This window comes from Nesoenas mayeri, assembly GCF_963082525.1.
Source record: "Nesoenas mayeri genome assembly, chromosome: 12".
In the NCBI taxonomy this organism is placed as follows: domain Eukaryota; kingdom Metazoa; phylum Chordata; class Aves; order Columbiformes; family Columbidae; genus Nesoenas; species Nesoenas mayeri.
In genome coordinates, this window is record NC_137547.1 from 7,157,332 (window position 1) to 7,175,113 (window position 17,782).

Below are 17,782 nucleotides of genomic sequence, written 5' to 3' on the forward strand. Positions count from 1 at the left end.
GTGTCACCTGTGCAAGAGCCACATACCAAATCAGGGAAGAGACTGAAGAACAGGAAGAGAACTGGGAAAACACTTTCCATCCCCTGCTACGAGTCCTGCACTAGACTTGCTCATTCATACCTGTTGCATCCACAGCAGTGTTCTGAGCAAGTTTGAAATCTAAGGTGGTGTTAGTAAGTGAAGGTGAGGAAGACAAAGGAGAAGCTTGCTGCCTCCAGGGAGGCAGGAGAACAAAAGGTGGTGTGAAGCACTCAGGCGGTGCTGCCCAGAGTAAGACAAACAGTTCATAATATCAGCTTAAGCAGAGAAAGCCATGGACCCTACCTCATGTAACAGAACAAGCCATGTTCTGCTGGGACAGTTCACACCCACAGAAAATAGGAGCTCTCTTTCTGTCTCACAACCAGAAATGGCGCTGGAGAATAAGGCTAAGCAGGAACTCCTTGCATTCCATTCTGCCACTACCAAGAGAAGCAGCAGCCCTGAGATCTGCAGGCTCCATTGTAGAGTCTTCTTTTCCTTGTCATTCCCGCCGAGCAAGGCAGAGCTGTTCACAACGCTCCCTGCGGCAACGCCAACGCGCCAGGCAATGCTGCTGGTTCACACCGACAACCACCCTGCGTTTTCCACATCAGTGCAAGAAACAGACCTGATCCGCATTAACATCTGCCCCATCCTAGTGCAAGGTTTGTCACAGTCTTAGAAAGAAGAGTGTATTTCTGCACCAGTCCTGTAGAGCAGAGGTTGCTCTGCAGCCTTGGTAGGTGTCTGAAAGTGTTAGGCTGGGCACAGATGTTTGGTAAAACTCTCACCAGTGACTGAGTTCAAAGTTACAGTCAAATACATTGGGACGAGCCTTTTCTGCGTACTTCTCTGAAGAGAACATAAAAGAGGTTTGGGGTTTAGTTTTTTTAATCTTTTCTGCTGTTGTTTCTCTGCCTCAGGGATTCAAATGCTGCTGTTTCTGTGATTCTAAGAATTAGCTTTTCTCTCAATTTCCAAATGACGCAGGCATTTAAACAGCCCAAATTTGTGAGAGTTTAAACTTTGGAAAAAGTTGTGTTGTTTCACAATTACACTGTAACTAGCACAAAGTATATCCTAAAATGTTGCTCTCTTATGCATGGTAAAAATACATTTTTTTCCTAGTGAGAAGAAATTCAAGGTGCTTTGAAATCTTTGTAAAACTCCATTAGACTTTGTCAAAAGATATATTGACAGAATTCTACAAGTAGTCTGCACAGTATGTCCTTCTGAGCAAGGCCTGAATTTGATCCAAAAATATACAACTCAAGCCCCTCAAAGCTCTTGAGAATAAACTTTCAAGTTTTCTTCATAAATATAATTAATAAAGAGGAAAAGGCACTAGCCCACATTACAGTCAGGATTATTGCACCACTGCTCTGTGCCAGCTGAGGAAGACGGATCCGCATGCCGCAGTGCTTGTTCACAACCCCTGCACACAACGAGCACACAGGCAGCTGACTCACCTGCCGAGTGCAGACTGGCCAGCTCATCATGAGTGGGACTGCTTAGTATCTTTTCCAGTGCTGATAAAGATGTTATTAAGATGAAAAGTTCTGTTTTTTTTCCTTTTGCATTGAAAACTAAGCAGCAGTAAGTATGCTTTCACCTTGTTCGTGGCCAAATTGGGCAGGTATCATGAAATGCAGGTTGCTGGGGGTCTGGAATATGACTCCTGTTTTCAGAGGCAAGCGAGGATGCCGCAGCTGACAGTGCAGAGGTTTGTGTTGGTGGGACACAGCACTGGACGCTTCCCCAGCCCCACTGCGGGCAACTGGGCTTCATCCTAGATAGAGCACCTCACGGAAACAAGCACGAGCTCCTGGTTTAATCCCATGTCTTCTGGGTACAGGAAGCCTCTCCTGCAAAGCATCAATGACAGAGGCAGCCAAGCTGCTGCTGAGCTGGGTCTCTGCAGCTAGAAGCACTGGCTCTACACATCACCCTAATCAAACAGTCCAGAGCGGATCTTCCCTATGCTCCACAGAAAATGCACCAGTAGGCACCTGTTTATTACTCAGCTGTGTATTTTCTCATCCTGCATAGGCTGATCCCACCGTAACTCTCACTCTACCCTGCACCTGTGCTCATCAGAACACTGTTACTCCGAGTTCTCCACTGCCCTAACATCAATTGGGAAAAGCCCCCACCACACCTGCTGTGGAGTGCTTTCTCTCCCCTAACCCTAAATAATAAAGTGCTGGGCTGAAAGGGAGCAGAACAGCTTAAGTGCAATCAATGAAAGTGCTTGCAGTTAATGTAGGAAACCATTCTTGGGTCAGTTTCATTGCAACTGGCTGTATTCTTTCAAGGAATAACAAAGTCAGGTGCTGGGGGGCATGGGGGCTGCATCAGAAATATTCACAGGACTCCAAACACTGAACATTGCCCCTCAGCAGCCTCCTCACCCCCACACTCGTGGCAGCCCTTCCTGAAGAGCTGGCAGAACCTCGATGTTCAAGGAGTCACAGGCAGGCGCTGGAACACCTGCCTTCTTCCTAGTGCTTGCACAATTGCCAGACAGTCCCTAACAGAGCTCAGCTGCTGCTCTGAGTGCTCACAGAACAACTGAGACTCTCCAGTGAAAAGTGGACAGCCCAGACCTCAGCCCTCCCAATTCTTCCTCAACTCTGTTAAGGAAGCAGCAGAAGACTGTACTTGTAGCAGATCCCAGCTGCCCTTGGAGGGCCAGACAGCCCCTATGGTACAGAGCTTCCTGGCACAGACACTGCGGGAACAGTACTTGTGGGGTTACAAAGCTGTGTCAAACTCCTCTGGCAGAGTCGCTGCGTGATCCTCCTTCTGCTCCTGATCTGCTCCATTCTCCTGGTGCTGCTTCATTTGCTCCTTCACTTCCTCCTCCAGATCAGGTGGCACCACAAATTGATCCTCTGGCTCCATTTGGGATGGAGCAGCAAAATAGCCTGTCTTCTTCTTGGGTGCCTCTGTGGCTACTTCGATGAGGTTGAGGCTCTCCTCCAAGGGCACTATGGAGCCGTTGGAAAGCTTCTTTCCATAAAGACAGCACGTGGAAAGAGATTTTTGCAGTTCACACTTCTCCTTGACCCCTCTCTGCACAGTGTTGCTGTTTACACTGTTCTGCCTCCGAATGATGAGGACAAGCCCAGCGTCATCCTCTGGCCCCGGAGCAGAGGAGCTGTACTCTGCAGCAGGAGGCTCGGACTCCAGGCCCTTTTCTCTACAGCAGTGGATGTCCACCTCTACTTCCACTTTACTACCATTTGTCATCACACCTTCCACGGGCTGCTCATCATCGCTGTCCAGACCGTTGTCAGACTGGTTGCTAGAGAAGGTGGCGCTGGAAGGCTGACGCTGAAAGATGCTGGAGGGGGGTACAGGATGCAGGCTGCAACGCCGCTCTTGTCGTGGTAGCAAACTGCCATCAAGACCAACAGCGTTGTGTTCATCTGAAGCAGTAGAGCCCACCTCGCTGCTCACCTCAGAAGCAGACAGCTCACTGCTGAACTCTGAAGCGATCCCACTGCTAGATGAAGGAGTTGCTGGCTTGGTGGTGGTGGTGGAACTAAATCCCCCAGGACCTGGCAGCGTGAGGCCGTGCATCTCACACGTGCAGCTGTCCTCACTGATGTTCAGACACACCACCATTGCAGCTACATTGTCCTGGCAACCGTAGCTTTGGGCTAAAGTGCAGAGTTTCTTTGCAGCAGCTAGTGGGTCGTGCAGGTGGCGCACAGCTGAGACTGCCTCTGTGTAGGACAGGTGTTCCCACAGAGCTTTGTTCCCCAGAAGCAGCAGCTCATCTTGTACAGTCAGTGGAATGGAGCTGACGTGTGGTTTGGGCAGGATCCAAGGATGCAAGTACGTGCAGCCCAGCATCCGAGTACAGCAAGTCACACCATTGACCTTGTTGTCCTGCAGACAAGACAAACAGGGCAGTAGCATTAGATTTGCCACTAGATCATTTGGAGGACAGACCTCTGCCTGCCCGTGTACTGGTTTGGGGCACTAAGGAATGTTAATGCACAACTCCAGTACACAAGACTTTTTGTCACCTTCTGAAGAACTATACCAAACTATCCTGAAACTTGCTGCACACTGATCAGAGAATCTCAGTCATGAGACTAACACAATATTTATTTTTTCAGTATGAGCGAGATAGCGACTTCTTACTTTCTCATTGCAAGGCCAATTATCTAGACATTAAATAATTTCTGTGTGTTTTCTATTTCCCGCATATTAACATATACCTGTGTTCCGAAGTATGGACGCTACATCCCAAGCAGAACGAGCAGGTGTCTCACACTCCTGCTGTAACCTGGGCTCTCCCTCCTGCTCCTGCTTGATAGTCCCCTGGCCAGCTTGGCACTAGTGTCCCAGCTGGAAAATTGCCCACAGTCCTTTGAAAAGTCAGTGCATGCTGAGTACGCAGCTTCCCCAGTGTTTTGGATTTAAAAGTGTTCTTAATTTCTGTATCGTCTGTGTGTTACACAATGCTGCTGCTGCTAAGTGTCAAAAGACAGCAGAGGACACATGGAGCAAAGTCTCCTTAGACAATGATTTCACTTCTATTTTTCAGAACCCATCAATCAGTCAGTTTTTAAACCACTTAACATGCTACATTGATTCTACACTTGTTTTTAGTCTGAGTAGTATGGAGTATAGCACTTCACAGAGCTATAACACATGAACAGATTAACCCTGTCAGAAACACTTTTATCAAACAATCTGATGCTTTTAAAAAGACCCACTGAGCATAAAACTCATATGACCGGCAATGATTTCTCAGACCTTCACTGACAACTTATTTTCCAGTTCTTTGGAACTTCCCTGTTATTTCCATGTGTTTGTACCAAGCTCCTGGGTCCAAACCTACCTCTGTTATAATGGCTTTTTGCTCCTTGACTCTCTTGGCTTCCTCTGAACACTGTTCAAGGCTGAAGACTTTGGAGAGAGGGAGTGGTTTTCCACTTCGGCACAGAATGGCTTGGCACGTCCCCACATTGGCCACCGTCAGAAAAAAATTGCTGACTGGATCAGTCATATCATGACGAATGTAGCAGAGGACAGCAGAGGAACCCAACTTCTGCCCGGCCATGCCCAGCTTCCTGTGGGAAGAGAAGGGGTAGGAAGGCTCCAGACTCCAGCAATGGGCATTCTGGAGGGCTGCCTCACCCACCTAATGCATTAATATACACCTATGCAGGTCCCACCAAGACCAGCTTGCTCACTGTCCTACCTGTGGGAGACCAAGAAGGTGTTGGACATGAACATGGTGTCTGACTGCTGTACCTCCTCCAAGAGTACATCGGCCATGGTGCACTGCAGTAAGCGTGGCAGCTCCTCATTCTTGTCACCATCAAACATGCCATACACAGCCTCCACCCCCTCCGCAAAGCTCCCCAGTGCCAGGGAAGACACACACAGCCTGTTAGAAAAGCATATGAGCAAAGTTAATACGTCTCAAAAGATTATATTGTTCCCAAAACCACAGCCATCAGGCACCTTGCCATGAGCGCTGTTCTCACAAGGCAGCAAAGCCATCATCCCTACATTCACTGCCCCATGAGATGTACAGCTGCAGTTCATTATCGGAATTCCCCAGCCCACCCCGATCACACTCAGGAGAGGGCAACGGGCACAGCCGGCAAGAGAAAGAAAAAGCATCTCTGCTAGGATGGGAAGCAAAGTCCCGAATCAGCATGAAAACTCAGGGAAAGGACAATGCAGAGGCTTAAGTTACCAAGACTGTGAAAGAGACCTGGAGAGACAGAGGGACAGAAAAGTTCTTGAGCAAAACAGTTCTGCCTGGGTTCTTAGGAGTGCACTCCACTCAGCACCCTGAGAAGACAAAGTGTCAGCATGCAGCAGACCACAATACTCACTTATTTCTTTGGCCTGCCATCTCAGCTACTCCATGACTCCAGAAGGTAGAAGTGAGTGCTGAGTCTGCCGTAAGGGAGGGCTTAGCATCAATCTTCAGTGTGGTAATGTGACTACAGAGAGGAAAGAACAGAAGTCATTCTCTCCTAGAGCCTGCTGAATAGCTTTTGGCCAAAGGACCTTGCCCAGCTTAGAGTTTTAGACAGCAGCCGGTGAAAAAGAACCGTGTAAAGGAGAGGAGTTTAAGGTCCTGGCATGGAACATTATAAGATCATGCAGTGCTGTGATACATACTTCAACACCCCATCTCCCCTCCTGGGAAGGGTTCCCCTTCCCTGTGCAGGTCACTACTGTGTTGGCATCTCCACGGCTCACCTGAAGATTTCCAACGTCTTGTGTTCTAGCACCAGGTTTGTGTTTCCGCTCAGGTCCAACTCTTGCAAGGCAGCTGGCAGTGCCTCAGGGATTAGGATTTCGGTTAACTCATTGCAGCTCAAGTCCACAAACTGCAGTATCAAAAAAAGCACAATGACCAAGAAAATATTCTCTGTTCTCTGATGTGATCAGTTCCTCCACCACTCCTTCCAAACAACATCTGAGCACACAAACATGTCAGGAAAATGGGTCTGACCTACCAGTAAAAGAACAATTTATAAGCAGCAAATACTTATAACCTGCAATAGCCAAGACTCCAATACTGAAAGAATATGTCAAACTAGGGATAATAGAAGGCCTATATATACAAACCTGCCTCACTACAGAACACTCCCTCCTGTCTCCAATGGTGAACCGGAAATACACCAAGTCAGAGACAGATAGTAAAGACAAATGAGAGATGAGCCACCTTTGATCAACTCTGAAAAGCAACAGATCTAGAATGCATATTCTGTGCCCTCTTCTCAGGCTGATCAAGCATAACGCTGGGATCTCCCATTCCTCTCCTAGCAGGTACTTTTCATTCTCCAACCCAAACCTTCCCCTGATACCTCTTTACCTTCTCCACAAGACTACCTGAATACGGGGCAAGTGCAGGATCTCTGGAAAGATGCTGATTTCATTAGAGTGTGCAATAAGTGTATGAAGCAGCTTGCAGTTTGCCACTGTTGTGGGAATTGTTTTCAGTTTGTTACCACTGAGATTCAGCTCTTCCAAGTGCTCCAGCTTACTGAGTTTGCTGAAAGGGAAACAAAAGAATACTATATCTTACAGGCAAGAACTTGTCACTTTCTGAACATCCCTTCCCTCTAGAAAATCAACTGCACCACAAAAAAATAGCTGATACTATGTAGTTTTCATACTAGAAAGACAGTGTGATATACTGGTTAAAAGAAGCAGATAAATAATTCTCACTGAACAAGAACATATGTAACTGAGAGCAACTGCAATAAGTTAGTAGGAAGACATGGGAGTCTCCAGCCTCTTACGTTTCTAGGCTGAGCATAGATTTATTTCTATTTAAACTCCGAATTGTAAGCCTGGTGCATGAACTAATGAATTAAATTACACGACCTGCACTGGGTAGGATTTCAGACAAGTCTGAATGAGGGTGTTCTGGCAAGACTGGAAAGCAACAGAAGGCAGCACAGTAAGCTGCACGCCAGCAGCACGGAGGCTGCGCAGAAACACCGTCCTCATCCCCACACACCCACCGCAGCCAGGAGGACAGAACCACCGCAGCCAACAGCGCCCCGTGCCAACGCCCCGACACGTGCTGCTCCTCGGGGTGCAGGAATGGCTGGCCTTGTCATCAGTCACCAGAGGAAGCACCTTGCTTTGACACCGGTTCTGTACAGTCGCAGTAAGGCAGGCAACATCCTCCTGGTCAGCACCATCTCACCCCCAGCACTACTTACCTTGCAGGGAAAGTCTGTAGGTTGTTGTTTGCCAGATGCAAGATCCGTAGGCTTGGGTGCCCCACCAAGACAGGGATGCACTGATCTGTGAGGTTATTATTGGTCAAGTAAAGCAGCTGCAGCATGCTCAGACTCTCCTCCTCTGTACATGCAGGCGGCAAGGACTCCAGGCTGTTTGCAGATGCATTCAGGTACCTGAGGCTAACCATAGCAAGTGCAAAAATCAGACTTCACATCATCTAAACTACTCCATTAACAGCAGGAAAAGGAGCTATACAATTGCCATTGTGGACAGAGCAACAGCATTAGACAGGAAGCCAGACAACACAGTGTAACATCCCTACTCACTTTTTTATGAGTCTGCTAATGATTATTAGCTATATAGCAAAAAGCATTTAACAGCAAACAGTGCTGAAGAGCCTGTGAAGGGGGTGGGTAATACTGGTGGAAGTAGACTACATAAACTCTTACTCAGTCTTTAAAAGAAGGGTTGACACGTCTGAATAGACAGTTAGGAAGGGCTGTTCATTTTTAAGGGTCTCTCTCACTGTTCTCCAATGACCTGATGTACTTTCTGCTGTAGTAACTGAAAATCTGTATGGCTTCTTACCTTTGCAACTACTTTAAAAGACAAAACTCTTCAGGCAGTAACATGATCTTCGAAACAGTTGCAACTGAAGCTAATTCTTCAGTTGGCTGTTGGGTAAGGAAAGCCTCTGTTTTTCTGTAATTAAACAGTAACAGGGACTGACTCCCTCAAATCAGTTTGATGACTTCCTCATGGTGCCTGAATCACCCTCTCATAAAGCACACGCCTCATTATCTCCTGTGCAAAGGGCACCTTGCAAGGACCATCGGAGGTGCCATTATTGGCCTTTACAGCTCCAAAGATTAATGCAGACAAAAGACACTCGCTACTGCCACTCACTTCAGAGCCTTGACAAAGAGCGTCTCTGGGAGTTTAGTCAATAGGTTGTGCTGCAGGTCCAGCACCTCCAGGGGAATGTGTTCTACAAGGGGTGGAAGGCTCTGCAGACGGTTGTGCCCCACCATCAACTTCCGAAGGCTCAAGCTGCTGAGGATCCTAGAAAGACACAGGGTTTTCTGTATCAGCTTGGTTCACTCCTCTTCACATCCACAGAGTGGGAAAGGTAGTATTTAATTGTTATAATTTGACTGTACAGCAGATTAAAATACACTGATCCATAAAACAAATAACAACAAAGCAGAAAAACACACGTGGAAGGTGCCTCAATCACTGTGAACACTTGCAAGTGAACATTCATTTCCCTCTGTGCTACTGCAGGTCAGTACCTTGCAGTGCAAACCTGTCTGTGTGCATACGCCAAGCACTCTGTCAGGCAGGAAAAAGAAAGAGAGGTCAAAAGGATGGATCTAAATGATCGTTCTCACTTGTAGTCAGAAATAAGTTCTTCCCTTGCTAACTTAAATTTAGAGCTTTACCATGCTGCACAGCGCTCCTGTATTACTTCTGAAGCTGTTGCCACGTTCTGCACAATTGCAGTGCTTATTGAAGGAAAAAGGCTCCTCTCCATGAGCTGCAGAGGATTGCTTGCAGGAATTTTGAGAAAGGACATATGAACACATACGGACGTAGCCTAGAACCACCCTGCCCATTTGCGTGAGGTGATAATTTGGGACAATATTCCGAGAGCCCTGCACAGAACACCTTTGAGGCATGAAATGCTAAAGCTGCATTAGTGCACTGCTCCACGTGGGCCAACTAATTAGGTTTCTTTCTGTATGCTGTGACTTCTCAAAGCTAATTATACTGGGGGAAAAAAAAAAGTGCCATTCAAATGCAGATACACCAGTTTCCTTATTCAAGCCGACCCATCCAGAGCTGGCTTGGGTATCTCCACTCAACACTGTCATGCACCAATTTGATACAACTCTGATTTCAGATAAAAAAGCGTTAAAGAGAACTTCACTGTGAACTGTATCTCCTTACATGAGGCTCTTTAAGCTTTAGTCTGCTGGATTAACTTGATCAATGGCTGAAAGTCAACACTGGCAAAGTTCTACCTGTACACAAGACATACTTAGAGTGTTGATGACAAACACGTATTGGAAGAGATCCCTAATTTTACACAGTAATTTTTATACAGCAATTAGTACTCTTTAAAAATGCTTAAACTCCTTTTCAGAATACACATTTCTATGTCTGAATTCTGCAGGTTCTTTTTGCAAAACATAGTTAAAACCTGGGTTTTTTTCATCCACTGGCACTGCTAACATTATTTTCTAAGTTCTCATTATTGCATTCTCGTCACGTCCTTTTCTGCTTTTGATGCATGTAGTCTTGTCTCTGACCACCATTAGAATGTCACTGTGAAGATCACTTCTCATGCCTGCTGCCTAAACTGCTTCAACCTGCCCTCTGCATTTCTCCACTGTAATCCACCCTTCCGTTCAATTTCAATACAGCTTACCCTACACACTGTGTCTCATTCATCACAGTCATACCCTCACCAAACGCACTTGTTTGGCTAAGAACATTTGTGCTTTGCTTCTTCCCATGATATCCCTGGTACCTTGTAGAAGTCATCATAAATATCTGCAAAATCATATTAGTTCTTGGTTCCCCTTTACAACATTTCTGCAGAAACTGAAAAGGAAACACGGAGAAAGGAGTTGGCTACTGAATTGCTGTGAAAGCTACTTTTGAGATCAGCTATATTGTACCTGATATCTCTCTGTGAAAGGTAACAGATGAAATCTCTGTGGGGCAATAAAAGACATATTGGGACCTCACCTATGACCTGTGTTCACAAACACTATGGTAACACAAATAAATCATAGCAGCGCGTTCTACTTCAGGTGCAAACAGCTGCAGCAGAAGCCAGAAGTACAGGATGAACTTGGCCCCTGTAATTCAACAAGCTGATTTGGAAGTTAGTTCTTTCCAACATTTGAATACAGAGTATTTTCAATGCCGCACACAGAAAGTAAGTGGATTATATCTGTGCACAACAAGGAACAAAGCAAGTGGAACAGCATTGCTCCTCTCTCCTCAGTCAGCTCACCACAGAAGAAAGCTCAGCTCTGTATAAGAAGAAGGTTTGCTGACCTTGATGGAAGCTCCACAAGGAAATTGTAGCTCACATCCAAAACTTCCAGTTTCTTTGCTTCACAGGCCCAGTCTGGGACACACTGCAGTTGATTGCTGAGAAAAGCAAGGGGGAAAAGCTAAACAGTAGCACTCCATATGGAACACAGGCTGTTTGAATGGTGCATGACGGCAACAGCCAAACCAAAACAACAGGCAGAAAATGAACAACAGTACCTGAGCTAGTCATGCAGAATTTAGCTCACAGCTGGCTGTGTAATGCAAACTGAGCTGGTGCATGACTGGTAGAAGTACTGATGCAAGGTTCTGATGACCAGGCTTTTTGTTTACAGCACTGACATCAGCAAAACAGGCCACCCTATGCTATCCTGCTGTTGTGCTTCAACCCAGAACTGAAGCAAAAGGTGCTCAGGTCCCCTGGGTATCCTGTCTTACAGGTCTCACAATGCTGCTCCGAGGGCAGACGTCAGCAATGAAGCCAACAGCAGGGATCACTGGTAGCTACTCTAAATGTTTGCTCCACAGACTCCCACCATTTGGCTCAGTAAGCCGCCACAAGTCCAGTGGTCCGTGCTTTGTTTTTGTGCTGCTGACAACCTAGAGCTGAAGGACAGCCGGTCACCTCAACAGGCCGCACTGGTTCAGAGGGGCTTCTGCTCTCGGACACTTGCATCACCCTTCAGTGCTGGGCTTTCGAGTTCTATTGTGAAGGCAGAATAACTTCCCTCAATTGCTCTCAACTCTTTCAAAAACTTGAAAGCTCAAGAAAATTTCTGTTAAAAACAGCAAAGGTGTCCAGATACTGCTTTATATTCTGTGGTGTATAGTTACTTACTGAGAGAGTTCTAGACATGTCAGTTGACCAGGAACTGGATAAATATTGACAGTTGTCAGACCTGATGAAGTAAAGCAAATAATAATGATTGCAGGGCTTCAGAGGAAAAACGGCATATAGGAGCAGACAGAGTAGCTAGCAAGTGATACCCATAGTCTTACTTTATGGATATTCAGGGTTTCTACTTGTAGTTCCCAAGACAGAGCTCACACATCATACATTTGCCATATCACACGACAGCTTTTCACTATCCCGTTTCTCCATCTGCCATGTGGGGCACCAGAACAAGGCAAAACTGTACTTTTATTTGTGGACTCCCAAACACATCTCACTGGAAGAAGAATTCCTTGGACAGTGAACTCAACCCCACAACCTCCTCCCATTACACAGCCTGCTTACACACACACATATGTGATTCGTAGGAGCTGACCTCAGAATACCCATCACACATGATCTCACTGCTGTAACATCAGCACAAGTTCTTTTGTGTGTGTGGGAGAGGACAAAGGGCTATTTTAATTTGTTCCCAGGGCTTGAAGGAAGAAGGCAGGTGAAGAACGCAAAGGGACGTACAGTTGCTGTTTGCATAGAGGGCCCGCAGGGAGAAGCCGCTCAGCGTCAACTCTTTCAGCTTATTCCGCTCGCAGTGCAGCTGCTCCAGGCTGCCCAAGGAGCTCAGATCCAGATCTGTCATCTGATTGTCTCGTAAATCCATGTAAGTCACAGATTTGTTCCCCTCCAGAGTGTCAGTTGCTGCTCTCTTCAGGTTGTTCAGCCTAAACACTCAGAGATAAGAGCTCTAAAGTCAGAAAACAGGGCACTGAACACTGGGCATCAGTAAAAAGAAAGAAGCAAGAAGAGGAAAGGAAGAGTTCTGGTGAAGGCTAACACCAAAGGTGAGCACAGTGAAACGCGTGAGGAGTAATGGTGGGTTTCAGGTAGTGAATACAAAGGAAAACCTTTCCTTTGCACTGCTATGTGAAACCACTTTACTAATTCCCCAGTGTTTAAGAGATTCTGAAGGTTAGTCTAGAAACCAGAAGCCAGGCCAAGGGACAGCTGCTTTGCACAGCCACAGGAAGCTAACGCAGAGACCAGACACCAGGCTGCTGTGCCACTGACACAAAGTTCTTTGTCCCTTTCTGAGAGCTCTGCAGTCGGCAGCCTGGAGAACGAGAACCGCAACTCTGGGACAGGGGGACGGCAAAAAGGGCAGGAGAGATCAAAGCTCATGGTAACCATGGAACAAAAGAGGAAACTCGAGGGCTGAGCCACATTCAGTGGCTTAAGGCATTGCTCAGTTAACCTTGCTTCTCTCAGTGAATTCTGCACTCCCCAAAAGCCAAACAATCAGTAAGAGAAAAAATTACACCTAGCTTATTGCAAAATGTGCCAGAAGTTACACAGCTCCCCTGCTGTAAAAGAAAGTGGCATCTGGTTCACACACACATGCGAGTTTTCCACCCTCACCTCAGGTCCACACTCTTGATGTGACTCATACGGTTCAGCGCCGCAAGGTCCAGGGTGTCCAGCGAGTTCCCTGCCAGTGCTAGTTTGTCTAAGACCACGAGTTTCTCACAAACTGCTGGCAGTTCGCAGAAGTTATTGAAGGAAAGCCCAAGACAGCTGAGCTGTTGCAGACTTCCCAGTTCTTCTGGTAAGGACGTGAGGAAATTCCCGTCAAGCCAGAAGGTCTGGAGGCTGCAGCAGTGAAAAGGAGAAAGAAGATAATTCAACAAAGAGTAGTGAACAGTTAGCATTTTCAGTTAATTTCCTTGTATAGCTAGCTCGTCTCAATGTGGTTATTTTTTAAAGGTACCTAAAAGCTAATTTTGTTCTTATACACATGAAGTTACTGGAGCACTTTTATTATGCATGTAATGGGCTTGGAACTGCATGTATGTAATACCAAATTGCTCCTAAATTATTTTGGAGGTAAACTTCCACCTGTGCCAAAGATTCAAAGTTACCATAAACAAAACACAAATCAGTACTTACATTGTAAATGGAAAGTATTTACCAGTCACTCAGTATTCTACAGACTAATAACTCCTCACGTAGCACGCTGGACAATCTTTACAAGACCTATGACAAACTAAACCCACGCCCAACAGCAGCATCAGTACTGATTTGTTTCATAAGAAACAGTAAAAATCAAGTGCAGCTTCATAATCCAATCGCTGGAATCCCATATCACTATTACGGCACTTACATCTGTGGCACTTATGCACAGTTTAAATACAAATAATAAGCAGAAATTCAGAAAGTCACGCACCTCTGCAGCTGCAGAAAAATGCGCATTAACTTATTTGAGAAACAATACAATTGTCTTTAGACAATGCTTCATCTGCATCATGTTTCCTCATCTTTTGTACATCAAAAGCTGCAATGTTTTAACAGTAGTGATTAAGGAATTGCACCTGACACTGTCTTTGGTCCCCTTGTACTTTAAACTTGCATGCAATTAAGAAATCTGCAATCTTTTTTGTGCAAGACATTTATGAATACTCAGGCAATATAACTAGCATGCTCATCCTTGTGCAAGTAAGGTCCTTGGGATCTGAGAGGTAAGTATATTTCTCCCTAGTTCTACAAAGCCCAGCTGATCTCCATATATGTTCCACTGTACTAATCTGTGGCTTCTGGAAATGTCCCCGACAGCATGATATTTAGAAACTCTTAACAGTTTTTATGCAAACATAACAATATTCACGGTTAACTGATAAGGCACCACCATAATAGCAGTTAAAAGAAAACCTAAAGAGAATGTAGGAAGGAAATAACAAGAAAGCAGGCAAGGGAATGACAGACGGCAGCAGATGCAAAGAGAACAAGATACATTCAAATTTACATAAAAATTGGACATAAACCTCCAAGAAATCATATAAGTCCCCCCCAAAGTAAAAACAACAAAAAACCCCAAACAAAACAAACATTCCACAGATAACACAGAAAGCTTCGAGTTTACTTAACCTGAAGTGAGAATATATTCATGTGCTTAGAAGCCTTCACATTTACTCTAGTTTAGTAAGGTGGCATCTGTGATTCAAGGCATGCTAACTGACTCAATTGTCTTCCTAGAACACTCAAAGTAGGCAAATCCATTAGTCTCCTCCATTAGAAAACTGATTTACACTAATATATTTTACATAGGTAGCAAATCAGGGAGGAACTCCCAAGTAATGAACTTGCTATACACCAGTGACTTAAAATGGTAACTGCATAAACATACTGTGTTATCTTCACTTTCAAGGAAAACTGAAGTTTATTGGACACCTTGGTTCTCGATGTCCTGCTGGGGTCAGCTCCATCACTCAGTCTCCATGGGCAGGACAGGCTGCCCCAGCTCTCAGGGACCTCAGGTGAAGCACCAAGGACGTTTATGACCACAGACAAAAACAATATACTCACTTCAACAGTTTGCCAATCTGGCTTGGCAAGTAACGAAGCCCATTGCAGGAAATATTAAGCTCTGTCAGAGTAGAGATCTCGCACAGTGATACAGGAAACTCTCCCAGTCTGTTATGAGACAGGTTCAGGCTCTTCAACTGAGAAAACCTATTGGCAAGAGTACCAGTTAATTCACAAACCTCCACAGTCTCAGAGCAAAGACATACAAAACCAGTCAGAAATAATGTTTAAGTCTCAGTACGCTGGCAATACAGTCAGCTAACTCATTAGGATTTAAGTCACCGATATTCGGTAACACAGCAGCAAAGCAGCAAAGCAATCAAATACCATGGTTTTATGGCAGAAATTAACAACCTTCTACCCTGACTCCTGACAAAACAACTCCTAGTGACTGTTACTAAGACTAAGGATACTAAAAATACTCAGTTCAAATGATTTACCTACAAATAATTATTTAGAGTAACAGTCTATAATTATGCAGCTTAGGAGAACAGGAGCTGAAAACATTAACTGGAGCTATTCTGAGAATAACCAGAAGCAGGGAACTCCCTGTCCCAGTGGGGCACAGCAGCCCAGCAGAGCGGAGGAAGGACGGCAGGAGCGCACTGGATTGGCGCTGGGAACAGGAGCAGCCCCGAGCACCACCCGCGTGCCAGAGCGAGCGCAGGTGCGGCCACACGAGCACTGACCGGCGTCCCTGTCCCTGCAGTCCGGCTGCTGTTCCAGCTTCAAACAGGGAGAGCAGACCGAGCACAGGCTGGGGTCACCTGCCAGAGATTCTTCTCAAAGAGTTCCTGCCTCTTTCTACAAGGAACAAAAGTATTTTCCACAAGTAATAACCTGCCCACCCCAAACTGGAACCATCAGAAATTAATCCAGTGGGGAAATTAATATCTTACTTTTATGAGACAATTGCAAATCTAATGTAATGTACCAGAGGAGTACTTCTTGGAGACATGTCCTTCACTCATCTGCTCTACCTACCGTACGTTTTGCTAGGCAATAGGCATGGGTTGTTTGCTTTGGAAAGCACCCTGTCACATAAATAAGGGCATAGATATTTGATGTTGCTGCAGCCATGAACAGACTCTTTTGTAGTGCAACTGAAAGCCAAGGAGAAAGATGCTGTACTGGCAATAGCCTTCCTAAAGCGAACATATTGTATGATGCAAAGATCTAAAAATGATACAAAAATTGGAAACTTGCACACAGAACTTCACAACAATAATGGGAAAGAAGGAAACAATGAGGATAAACCTATAGATTTGAACTTTCTTATTATCTGGTTTAACTTTTAGAGATTTAAAAAAGATCACAGTTCTCAGAGTTTGGACTAAGTGAACGCTTTAATGAAACTGCTTTCTCTGGAGTTCTACAAACCTTTTTCCTATGGCACCTGCATTAGCACTTTGCATCAGGAGAGCATGGTGAGAAGCTGCCCCAAGAGCCATGATGCTAAACACAGCAACATAACCAATTTTTAAAATCATCACTCTGCAACAACATCAAAGCAAACACAAAAGTTTCCAAAAGCTGCAGGGAAACTGGTATGTGACACTGCTCCTCGAGCAGACTGCCATATTCAGTGGGCAGGTTAATACTCAAAAGCCTTTCGAGTTCCCCCTCTGCTCCTTCTCCTTTGCCTCAATATTCTCAGCAGCAGGGATGTAGGAACGGAACGCAAACCTAACTCTCATTCCAGTTGTACACACAAAACTTATATTATGGGGAATAAGGATCCCAAAATTGTTACAGCTCCTTGAGCTTCGGATTGCGCTCTCACGGGGCATATTGAGATGAGAGCAAAGGGGTGGAAACACAGCAAGAAGCCCTCTGTGCGATGGCCATCCTCTGCTCGGCAGCCCAAACCCGTGTTGGTCCCAAATGTTCCCAAGCTAACGCGACACCCTGCTGTATCACCACAGCACTACAGCTCTGTATCAGCTGGCTAGAGCAGTGGTAACACACAGGCACAGGTACACACACATGTGCACACACACTTGTCAGAGATCAGACTTGATGTTGTTTTCCAGAAAAGGAAGATACTTGAAAGGCAGTACGCTACAGAAAATATAAGCCAGGAGAGGTCACAAAACAGGTGGTGTTATTTAATTTCCTTTGCTTAATGCTTCCCTTTTAATTATTTTGTTCCATTGTTTTATAGTTCTAGCTAATGAGATTTCTAGAGCTTCAAAGATTTTCTCAGAGGACGAGATCTGATCATTGCAAAAAATGTTGCTGTTTGGAGCTGCCCATCCCTGGGCACCGCTAACACCTACGGCAAGTGAGCAAGCTTCTTCATCCGAGGCTGTGACCTGATAAACATCCTGAAAACCTCAGAAAGAAAATCTTTTCAAAAGGCAACGAGCAGCCTTATGTAGGTTACCTAATGCTACCTGTTTATTCAAGACTGTGTGAAGTGAGGGCTTCTTTTATGGCTTTTGTTTGAGGATTTCAGCTTCATCAGACAGAGTCACTGCCAGGAAAAGAGTTGAGTTTCTGACATGTCAGATCTCTTGTTGACTACATACAAGGTCAAAAGAAATGTCAAGCCCCTTTGCTGATCCTGTGAACCAAGGATATCGCATTTTAGAAAATAAAGTTCTGATACAGTTTTCAACACCATAAAATGTATTTAAAGAGAGGAGTAGAAAGCAAAATCTTGAATTATTTTAAGCAGCTTTTCCAATAACAGAATCTACTATA

The 17,782-nt window shown here is 45.3% G+C and overlaps 1 protein-coding gene across 1 annotated transcript in view; it reads right to left on the minus strand.

Moving 5' to 3' along the window:
- Positions 1-169: 169 nt before the first annotated feature.
- Positions 170-17,782, minus strand: part of PHLPP2 (PH domain and leucine rich repeat protein phosphatase 2) — a 29,247-nt gene continuing 11,634 nt past the window's right edge. The window contains exons 7-19 of the mRNA XM_080352184.1: positions 15,077-15,223; positions 13,136-13,366; positions 12,239-12,441; positions 11,666-11,726; positions 10,831-10,926; positions 8,668-8,823; positions 7,740-7,940; positions 6,898-7,060; positions 6,262-6,392; positions 5,889-5,999; positions 5,243-5,431; positions 4,880-5,111; positions 170-3,918 (exon numbers count right to left, since the gene is read on the minus strand). Coding sequence (XP_080208310.1) covers positions 2,776-3,918; positions 4,880-5,111; positions 5,243-5,431; positions 5,889-5,999; positions 6,262-6,392; positions 6,898-7,060; positions 7,740-7,940; positions 8,668-8,823; positions 10,831-10,926; positions 11,666-11,726; positions 12,239-12,441; positions 13,136-13,366; positions 15,077-15,223 — 3,064 coding nt within the window. The 3' untranslated portion in view covers positions 170-2,775. The remainder of the gene's footprint in view (positions 3,919-4,879; positions 5,112-5,242; positions 5,432-5,888; positions 6,000-6,261; positions 6,393-6,897; positions 7,061-7,739; positions 7,941-8,667; positions 8,824-10,830; positions 10,927-11,665; positions 11,727-12,238; positions 12,442-13,135; positions 13,367-15,076; positions 15,224-17,782) is intronic.